The sequence below is a fragment of the Pseudorasbora parva genome, chromosome 6, assembly GCF_024679245.1.
Source record: "Pseudorasbora parva isolate DD20220531a chromosome 6, ASM2467924v1, whole genome shotgun sequence".
In the NCBI taxonomy this organism is placed as follows: domain Eukaryota; kingdom Metazoa; phylum Chordata; class Actinopteri; order Cypriniformes; family Gobionidae; genus Pseudorasbora; species Pseudorasbora parva.
In genome coordinates this window covers 11,300,758-11,311,877 of record NC_090177.1, presented here as the reverse complement: position 1 = coordinate 11,311,877, position 11,120 = coordinate 11,300,758, and the positions used below count along the sequence as shown (strand labels likewise).

The following is an 11,120-nucleotide window of genomic DNA, read 5'->3' as shown; positions in this document are numbered from 1 at the left end:
TGGCTAACTGGACAGGGATATTTTATGAGCGTGTTTATGATGAATGGGAGGATTAAAAGTTGTGAAAGCCTCAAAATTCAACTATTCCTCTTTCTCTCAGAAACATGAAATGAAAGCATCCCTTTCATAATGAAAGCAATTGTATTTTTTAGGTGTTGCAGCGATTATTTGGTAAAACGGTAGTTGCCAGTTAATGAGCGTTTCAACGTCATTGTATTTCCATGTTAAGAAGTGACCGCATAATTCAAGTCTGCATAGTTCTAGCCCTTGGTTTTGTTTTGGGTCTGAAATTAACAGCAATGAATTTACAATAACATTGTCAGTAAATAGATGAAAAATGCTTGATACCTGCTTTTTTTATACATGTTTTTCAAATCTATATAGAAGATATAATGTATATATAGATATGATATAGAAGAAAATAATAATAGAGATAAAAATAAAGTAAGAATAATTTTATTAATAATTGCTGACATAGAAATGTCTAAACATTTAAAATTTATTTACAAAATTAAATTATACCTTTCTAATTTAAAAAAAAAAAATGAAACAAAAATTCAGAATCAAGAAAATTTCAAAAAAAAATTCAAATTTCAAAAAAATGTGTGTAAAATAAAGTGCAGGTGAATATACTGTATGTTCAAAACGCAAATAGTTACTGAGTGATACATAAATAAAATTATTTAAATGATTTATTACATTTATGAAAATAGCCAGAATTGTTAACTTTGTCTTTTTAACTGCAGAGACAACAATAAACACTAAGGCTACGTAACACTAAGGCTACACTATTCGGGATAAATTTAAAAACGAATGAGTTTTCGTCTAAAAATGCTCCGCGTTCACACTATCATTTTCAATCGTTTCCAGAAAATGTTCATCTTGAACATTGAAACGTCTGAAAACGCTTACATCCCCGTACTGCGCATGAGCAAATCAATCTGACTTGTGTAATTTACGCTAATCGTTTATTTACTCTTTTGAAATTTTGCAGCAATGTCGAGACAAGGCACTGAGTTTTTTTAACAGTATGTACAAACTGACATTAATATTTAACAAGGCTGTCAAAACAGAAAGCATGCAAAACAACTGCTGTACAATGTCATTCACCATCTTGGCTGAATTGGTCATATGACTGCATCACATGGCTAAAAATGTGTCATCGTATTAAAAAAGTCTCCGTTTTCACAGTCCACACTACGACGCAAAGACGGCTTCTTCAAATGTATCCGCTTTGGAGAGCGTTTTAAAAACGATACGTTTTCATTGACTTAAAACGCTGTCTCAGTGTGGACGGAAGGCCAAAACGGAGAGAAAAATTTACGTTTTCAAATGAAAACATATTAGTGCGGACATGGCCTAAATTTGTTGAATTGGGGCGGGGGGGGGGGGGTGCTTTTTTTAATTAAGCGTGCAGGGCAACCACCCAGTAGAGCGTTACAATATTCTAACATTGAAGTCATGAACACAATTAAGTTTTACGTATTTGTCATGATCTCCTTTCACACAGCAATCCCAGAGAATTGCTGGGAAATTACTAGAATAACTTTACAGGGAAATACACAAATATACTGTTCACACCAGCAACAGCATTCTGGCTTTTTACCTGTAAGAGACCATTCACACATCGGCACCAAAATACCGGTAAATTCAGTGATGTCAGTCAATTTTAAATGTCTTAATTCGCCTGCTTGAGAAGAAGCACTTTAGTTTCAAAATCTGTTCAGTTTGACAATTTATTTTTACATCTGAGTGAAAGGCATTAGAGGGTGATGAAACAGAATGCATTTTTGCTCTTAAAAACACGAGACACGCATATTAATATCTGCAGAGCGGCATAGCTGATGAATGGTAAAGGTGGCAGGGACATGTTAAAAAAAATCTGAGACATGATCATTTAGTGCAATCATTTAGATAATTTACCAGTAAAGCCTGTACGTGTGAAAGGGACTATTGAGCGCCCTCATATAGCTAAAATGTCGTGATCCTCATTTCAACTCTGCGAAGATTTGAGATTGGTAGTCGAATCAGGCTCATGCTATCAAAGAATCGAATCATTAACTATTGAAGGCACCCCTAAATTTTACATTTAAGTACTGAGTAATATGAATTATATTATGTTTAGGATTATGGCTTTGAATGGTTTAGGGTTAGTTGCATGTAATTATGCATAATTTATATTTATTACTATAGTAACTACATGTGACGTAGCAATGACACTGCAAAAAGTGTTACCATTCATTTCAAAAGTTGTAAAAGTATGTTGTTTTTATGAATGTGATTATGGGTACAGGGATATCATTTAGAAGTGTATAGGCTACAGTATTTTTTGTATTAACCTCTTATAAGTGCAGAAAAAAACCTTTTTGTATGATCTCAAATCTTCCATTTTCCTGTTTATGTAGATTATTGAAGATGCTGTGCTTCCTTCCACAGACCACGTAGACCACTTTGTAAAGTGAAAGAAGTACATGTAATTTTCCAGTCATAACTATTTGCACATTTCACTGCACAAAAACAAAACTGTGTAATCTGCATTTTTTGCAAGACAGTTCTCATGTGGTTTCTTTTACAGTAAATTTAGGTCAGAGTATTTTGAGAAATTCACAAACACTTTATTCACAACATATTTTCCTATTGTGTACTCAGGCTGCATGAACTCAAAACATGATTTTACTTACACAAAGATAGCTTTCAAAGATTTGTTAATGTTTCATACCAATGATTCAGCGATCTTTCTTATGACTCATGTATTTCTTATCTTGCCAAGTCGAAAAAAGAAAATTGTTCACAGACTTAAATCTTTACCTAAGACACTCCTTGGAATTCCTCGTAAATTATTACAGAACCTTGCATCTACAAAAACTAAAAAGCCTGGGTTTAAGCAACAGTGTGTAAAAGCTAACATTCGGCAAGCATAATATGCATAATCGAGTCTAATGCTTACTGGACAGTCTGTGAAGGGCTTGATATTCTGATCGGTCAAAGATTTTAAGAACATAACAATATTATATGGAGCCCAACCAACGAAAAACACCAGCACAATAACAAATGTTAGTCTAACAGTCTTGTGTCTCTTATTGGTCCTAGATTTTGTTATCGTCCAAAGCATTCTGCCACAGCAAAATCCCATGATTATAAATGCAATGAAGAAAAAAGCATTTTGAAAATAAGCAATGCCAGATTTCATTTCAACTGTGCCATATTCACAATATATATTGTTAAAATGTAGTATAACTTTGCTATGAAATGAACCAATCAGCGATATCGTCCCGCTCAGGATCCAAATGATAAAGGGAGCGACTGAAAAGCCTCTGTGTTTCTCCCAGTCAGACAGAGGATGAACCACTGCCATATAACGCTGAATAGTCATGAGAGTTAAGAACAACACGCTGCTGTAAAAGCCAACATAGAAGAGAAACTTGACCGCTTTACAGCCACTCTCTCCAAACGTCCAACCCCAGATGTAGTACGAGGCCCAGAATGGAAGTCCAAAAGTGAACAGCAGATTTGATAGCGCTAAATTGAGGATGAACACGTTGGTCAGGGATTTGAGACTCTCGTAAAGTGCCAGGATGACCAGAATAAGGATGTTACCGATGCAGCTTAACACAACAACTAATGAGAAAAAGACTGGAATAATAATAGATCCAACTTTCACCACTTCCTCTTTACGACACAGCTGGTCTTCATAGTCTTCGTCATAGTAGTCTGAGTCCATTGTTCCCCCGTCAGTCATGTTGTTCTGCAACATCACACACTGACAAGATTAGTTTTTTTCCCAGGTTCAATTCTTTGCTCAATGTATACTGAAAAAGCAAACAATTTTTACTCTGAAATTGCTTGTACATTTCAGAAATAATTACACAGAAGTTTAAAGTTACACATTAAATTAAAAATTTAAAGTAGAAAGACTGAATTTGTATTTTCTTGTAACACATTACAGTAATATTTCATTTACAGCATGTACTTTTATACAGTTAGAGGATACAGTTTAAAAGAGACCAATACAAACTGCCTTTTCATTAAGGGGAAAAAAAGAGACATTATACCAGTCAGATGGTAACAGCTTGTACATCCATGGACACATGAAGTAGTCGATTGTTTTCCTCAAGATGTGCACATCATTGTGATGTTGCATGTTCCTTAGATCAACTAGATAAAATAACAAAGTTAAAAGAATGCATCTGATCATTGTATTAAAAATAGCAGCATGATTGTTCTGGGAGTGATTATGACATGCATCCTCCCTCAAACCTCCGCCTCTAGATTCTTTTATCTCACATACAGAGGAAGCTGAGGTGGCTCTGTGATCTTTAAACTGAAGTAAATGTTCCACTTAACCCATTTGCAATGACAGACAACCAAATACACTCTAAAAGGTTCAGTAGAACCATAAAGGGTTCTGTCAGGCACTTGAAACCTTCAGGGATTCTCAACATGGGATCATTTTATGGATTTAGTTTTGATTAATTATTATTTTATATTTTGATTCCTTTTTTTTAAAACAGCTCATGAACATACATTAAAGTACTATTTGTTAACATGTTATCTCCCCTCTACACTGTTCATTACGGTAAACGTGCATCTACACTGTTGAATACGGCACGGTGTGCCGGTAGGTTGGCGCATGAGCAGTGTGTTGTGCAGGTGACGGTGATGGCAGTTGTGTAAAACTTTGCCGTGCACTGAATAAAGTTGTACGAACTATAAACGTCGTGTTTATTTTGAGTAACACTATTAATATTTTATGATTTTTTTCTTTGTGCCCTTGGTTCATGGGGTTCTAAAGATTTTAAAGAACCCTTTGTGCCAAAAAGGTTCTATGAAACTATAAATGTCTTAAAATACTTCTATGTTTAATAGGTTATTTAATTTTTTATTTTTAATCATAAAATTGAATTACACTGTAAAAAATGTCTAGTTCTTTCAACTAATTATTATTTAGTAACTAGTTCCACAGATATTTTACGTTCACTCAATTTCGTTCTAGAAATTGTTACCTGAATTAATATTTTTTAATTGGCTCAAACTTGACTTCAACTTTAAAATGTACATTTACTCAACCTGTTTTTATAATTAACTCGCCCTCATGTTGTTCAAATCCTGTATAATGTTCTTTGTTCTGCTGAACACAAAATAAGATATTTGTAAGAATGTTTGTAGCAAAGCAGATAGAGCAACCATTTACTTCCACAGTATTTCCCCCCCTACTATGGTAGTGAATGGTTGGTCTATCTGCTTTGTTACAAACATTCTTACAAATATCTTATTTTGTGCTCAGCAAAACAAGAAGAAACTCATACAGGTTTGGAACAACATGAGGGTAAATGACAGAATTTTCATTTTTGGGTGAACTATCCCTTTAAAAAGAACTGACTGGCTTGGATGAGAAACTGGCTTTGCTACGACAAGCCATCAATGAATATCTTGGTCACACCCTGTTGGAGAAAGAAAGAGAACAATTAATAAAAATTTAAAAAAGCAAATTATATTCTTTATACATTTTATCAATATTAAGAATTTACTTGCATGTGTGACTAAACTGAAGTTGCAAACAATTTTTAAAAAAAATTTTTTTATGCTATATTGCAACGTAGGCCTACATGGCTAGCTTTCTTTTTTCTTACGCTGTTTAGAATTCGTCCCACTTGTGAGGACGATAAATGAGCGCCATTTGCATAGTATGTTGGTTATGTTGTTCCCATAACTTTACGGGACAATTTCACAAGTTGGAACACGAAAAATCACGTTCAACACAACCACGTAACCCTAAATAGCTTACATTATTTGGCCAACATTAAGTTACACGTTTGACATGTTTCAGTACATTTCCTTGTATAAAAATCACCACAGTACCTTGGCCTATAGCTAATGAGAGAAAGTTTGTCTGACACAATATATTACACAAAATGCTGAGATTAAATCTAAAATACATTATAGTATTAGTTTTTTTTTATTTAAGTATTATTACTTAAACATTGTTAAAGACCACATTAACATAACGTAAATCATTTATTCGATGACGAGTGAACTTGACGTAGACATCACTTAGGCCTAAATAATCCCTATTTCCCTTGGATATATTTACTTCTAATTTACTTCTTACTTCACTTCTAACGTTAAATATCCACACAAGCCTAATATGTTCGACATATTTGTCTGCAATATAATCATTAACACTTACCTGACGCGTGAACTGCACCCTCAAAATTGCTGCTGCTGCCTCTGTCTGGTCAGACTGATCTCATGAAATGGCGTATGTATGACACGGCAATTCGTATGCCATTTTGGCGTGCTATAAAGACGCATAATCGCGTTTTAGCGTGTTTATCAACGCCGTCCCCCCCCCCCCCCCAAAAACCTACCGATCACACGCACACAGCCCCTAAACCTACCCATCACACACGCACACACACAGCCCCTAAACCTACCCATCACAAGAAACATTCTGCATTTTTACATTTTCAAAAAAACATAATTTAGTATGTTTATATATCTATTTACCCTGTGGACACACATATTCAGACACATTTTGAACGCGTAACTCAAACGCTTTCCTAAACCTACCTATGTGTATTATAAAAAACAGGATAACAGGCAGATACGATTGCAGGCACAATTTATTCAGAAAGTACAAATACTCCAAGTGTTCCGAGGCCAAACGATTGATTTGTGTGAAGAAAATCCCCAAAAGCGATCAGTAACGTCGAGTCCATCCGCCAAAGATTAATAATACATTTCAAATATTGCCGCCGGAAGAAACGTCAGGTCAGCTTTGACAGCATTGGCTGTCGTGTGTCTCGGGACCAATTGCGTCATTACGTCAGCTTTGATTGTAAAATGCCATTGGCTCTCGTGTGTCTCGTGACCTATCGCATCATTGTCGTCTCGTGTATCATTTGAATCAGAAATATTAACGAGTGCGTGTGTTCTGTTCACAAAGGAGCGCAATCATCAATTCAACCACTAAAACATTAAAGGGGGGTGAAATGCTGTTTCATGCATACTGAGCTTTTTACACGGTTAAAGACTTGGATTCCCATCCTAAACATAGACAAAGTTTAAAAAACTAATGTTGGACGTTTAATGGAGTATTTCTTTGTCAAAAATACTCCTTCTGGTTTCTCACAAGTTTCGGAGAGTTTTTTTCGTCGCGTGAGTAAACATCCGTAAACGACATGATCGCGTGCTTCGTCATTCAAATGCGCTAACGGTTACTCTATTGCTGTTCTCTGTATAACGTTACACTAGTCTGATGTGCAAAACCATTTTGCTTGCTACTGCTAAGGTTTATTTGCATACAATAGTCCATAAACCGAATCATGTCCTCATAAACTGCGAGTAAACACACACAAATGATGACAGGTCACTAAATACAGTACATACCACAGAGACGGACGTCCTGCTGTTGCTGTTTCTCCTGTTCAATTTATTTCAGCCTGATTCTGGATCACGTATTAGCTGAATCCGATCGATAGCATACTTGGGTTTCTCCACGCTTGAGGATGCTTTGGGTGTGCTCGTCATTCTTTAGCTCCGCCCACTCGATACGCCTCCAGGCGCTCGTTTTTTTCCGGGAAGACTCGGTACAGCCTATATTTCATTTATAAATATAATAAAACTAAAGACTTTTCGGAGATATGAAGGATGCAGTACTACTCTATAGGTACTCAAGATTGACATGAGATTGACTGAAACTGAGTGTTCCCCCCCTTCAGACTTCAGAAGACTTGGAATGCAACATGAGTTAATACTTTTATACTATTTTTGGTCCGTTTTTGCAATAAATACATGTGACTGTACATCTATTTGCCTGTTACGCGTTTTATATTGTTGAGAGTTGGTAGGTTTAGGGTAGGAGTGGAGTTAGTTGCTCCAAAATATAAAATTAGGCTATAAATATTAATTCTGTCAGATCAGGTTGGCAGAATCACATGGCGTACACATACACGAGAAGATTGAGCTCATGTGTTTAGATCAGATGCTGAAACAAATTTCAATGAGGTGAACGTTTTTTAGTTATGATGAGGTTGTTTTTGCAGTACTAGGATAGCTCAAAATGCGTATAGATAACACGCCACTTGCCTTTAGAAAGTGGCGTGTATGTTTACGCAAAGTCATGATGTCATGTTGCAGAGTTAAACGTGAAAAGTCCTTTGATCTCAATCCCTCCGCGAAATCAAACAAGTACTCCAGAGATGCTTCCGCGAAATCAAACGAGCAATACAGATCCTTCCGCGTAGTCAAACAAGCTTGTACGTATTCATTAAAATTAGGCAGATTAAATGCCACAGTTAACTACATATGTCCATGAATTATATATGTATATTAAATATGTAAGTGTTGTAGGCTCCATCTCATTATAGCCTAATGCAGATAGGCTACCATCATAAAAAAACATCGAAAATACATCTAATTTCACAAATATTGTTCTGATATAGGCTATTATCAAATGTTTCTAACAGCCTATTTCAACAGCACAAACAAAAATCAATTTACCATAGCAAAATATTGTGTGTCAAACATTGTGTTAGCCTATTGACTGGATTCGAGTTTTTTAGTCCAGTCAACATTTGCAATTCTCAGAGAAAAGCTTAACTCCCAATTCTTCCAGAGTCGCGGTCAAAGCTGATTCGAAAGACCACCGTTCACCAGTTTCTGTGTTTACTAGAAGCACACAAGAGCAAATCGGCCGTCATTATTTTAAACCCCGCCTACCGACTCGATACACAATGTGATTGGCCCGAGCAGAGTTTGGCGTTTACAGCTCAGAAGTGTACTGAGAGTTGCTAGACGACACTCACGGCAAATTAGATTTGCTGCCGCTATCCACAACTTTCCCGAACTCTGACCTTTCCCATGATCGCTATGGCAACGTAGAACAAGCCGGTAACAAACTTCCGGTTTACGTTAGTCTGTTAAACGCTAAACGCTTGGTTGTATTATCAGGATTCAAGAGTAGACTTTTATAACAACGCTTCAGGCAAATTATCACATCTCCCAGATGGTCACATGGATCTGACTATCTTACAAGAACTTACTAATATCTGTAGCACTAAGCGATTCACCTGAGTTATGCGGCGCAGACATTTTGCCACTGTGTGTAGGCTTGGCTGTTCCTATGAACCGTGCAAGAGTTACCTTCCGTCCATGCTCCTGTAAATCGGTTTTATTTTATTATAAATAAAGGTTTAGTTGTTTCTTACTAATTATTTTATTTTATTGTATATTTCCACTTTGCGGGAGTCCCGTAAAATAATTGTATTTTCCCGCAACTCGCACACAATAATATCTTGCCGCCCGCATTCAGCCATCAAATATTATCCGGCGCCGTACTCGGTTGTGCTGGGTCCCGCGGGTCTCTATTTGGATAGTAACGTTAGGCTGTTAGAGCGGTCTTGCTACACATTAAATCTGTAAATTATTGAAAACAATAAACATACCCTTGCAAAAAAATTATACAGTTTTACTGCAGTATTTTAAATAGTTTAAACAAATATATTATATCAACTCAATAATTACATTTACAGCAATGAAATGTAAATTTTTTATTACAATGCACTTAAATTCATTGAAGTTCATGCATCTATTTTCATGTTGATTAAAAAAAAAGTCTACTGACAATGTATGACATGAACAACATTTCAACAATTACAAATATTAAAATACAAATATTACTTCTACATCACATGTCTTGAGTTTATTTGAAGCTCGTTAGGCATTGAATGGAGTGCGTAGGGTGCTAGGCAACATGTCAAACAGGTCCGTTTATGTTGCATGGTTTATGGAAGCAAGGTTTTGGAGGTGTGAGACTCAGGAGCTCAGCGGCGCTCAGTGCTCATTAACCCCGGCGAGAGCAGCCTTAACTCGGCTCGTCCTTCTGACGACTGCCGCTGCCTGGCAGAAGCCCCTCCCATGACGCAAATTCATGTCTGTTGTGTATTGAATGATGTGAATGGATTCAAAAGGTTTACGCGTCCAACAATTTATTTGTGTCACTCGCGTCTGGTGTGAGCGCTGCATAACTGTTATGTGTGCTAATCCGGAACTGAGATACCTTCAACCGGAAGTATTGAGTGTCATGGTGACGCCACTAAGACTTGCAGGAAAGTTGTGGATAGGGTGTGTCTAGATTTCTAGGCTAGCTTCCATATAGAACTCCACTGAAACTCCACTTCCTTCCATTCCCCCATGGACTCTTCCCCCGTGGACCCTTCCTTCCATTTCCTCATGGGCTCTTCTTTCCATTTCCCCTCTGACTCTTCCTCCTATTCCCCCTTAGACTCTTCCTTCCATTCGCCCATGGATTCTTCTTCACATTCTTCCATGGAATCTTCTTTCTATTTCCTCATGGAATCTTTTCCCCATTCCACTGTGGACTCTTCCTTCCATTCCCTCATGGACTCTTCCTCTCATTCCCTGTGGACGCTTCCTTCCATTCTCCCTTGGACTCTTCATTCCATTCCCCCATAGTCTCTGCCTCCCATTCCCTCATGGACTCTTCCTCCCATTCCTTCTTGGACTTTTCCTTCGATTCCTCCTTGGACTTTTCCTCCCATTCCTCCTTGTTCTCTTGCTTCCATTACCTCATGGACTCTTCCTCCCATTCCCCCTTGGACTCTTCCTTCCATTCCCCCTTGGACTTTTCCTCCCATTCCCCCTTGGACTTTTCCTCCCATTCCTCCTTGTTCTCTTGCTTCCATTACCTCATGGACTCTTCCTCCCATTCCCCCTTGGACTTTTCCTCCCATTCCCCCTTGGACTTTTCCTCCCATTCCCCTTTGGACTCTTCCTTCCATTCCCTCATTGACTCTTCCTCCCATTTCCCCATGGATTCTTCCTCTCATTCCCCGTGGACTCTTCCTCCCATTCCCCCATAGACTCTGCCTCCCATTCCCTCATGGACTCTTCCTTCCATTCTCCCTTGGACTCTTCCTCCCAATCCCCAGTGGAATCTGCTTCTTTCCATTTCCCTTTCGACTCTTCCTCCTATTCCCCCTTAGACTCTTCCTTCCATTCGCCCATGGATTCTTCTTCAAATTTTTCCATGGAATCTTCTTTCTATTTCCTCATGGAATCTTTTCCCCATTCCACCGTGGACTCTTCCTTCCATTCCT

The 11,120-nt window shown here is 37.5% G+C and overlaps 1 protein-coding gene across 2 annotated transcripts; it reads right to left on the bottom strand.

The window, feature by feature from the left end:
* Positions 1–2,779: 2,779 nt before the first annotated feature.
* Positions 2,780–5,528, bottom strand: LOC137079217 (chemokine XC receptor 1-like). Of its 2 annotated transcripts, XM_067447172.1 has the most exons (3): positions 5,381–5,528; positions 4,053–4,155; positions 2,780–3,745 (listed from the first exon to the last, which is right to left on the bottom strand). In XM_067447172.1, the coding sequence occupies exon 3, from the start codon at positions 3,737–3,739 to the stop codon at positions 2,789–2,791; it is 951 nt and encodes a 316-aa protein (XP_067303273.1). In that variant the 5' UTR covers positions 3,740–3,745; positions 4,053–4,155; positions 5,381–5,528; the 3' UTR covers positions 2,780–2,788. The 2 variants fall into 2 exon arrangements, with proteins under 2 accessions (XP_067303273.1, XP_067303272.1); XM_067447171.1 differs by lacking the exon at positions 5,381–5,528 and having other exon boundaries at positions 4,053–4,191.
* Positions 5,529–11,120: the final 5,592 nt, after the last annotated feature.

Excerpts from the sequence above, each read along its gene's own strand:
- LOC137079217 (XM_067447172.1), bottom strand. The coding sequence starts at position 3,739 with ATGACTGACGGGGGAACAATGGACTCAGACTACTATGACGAAGACTAT.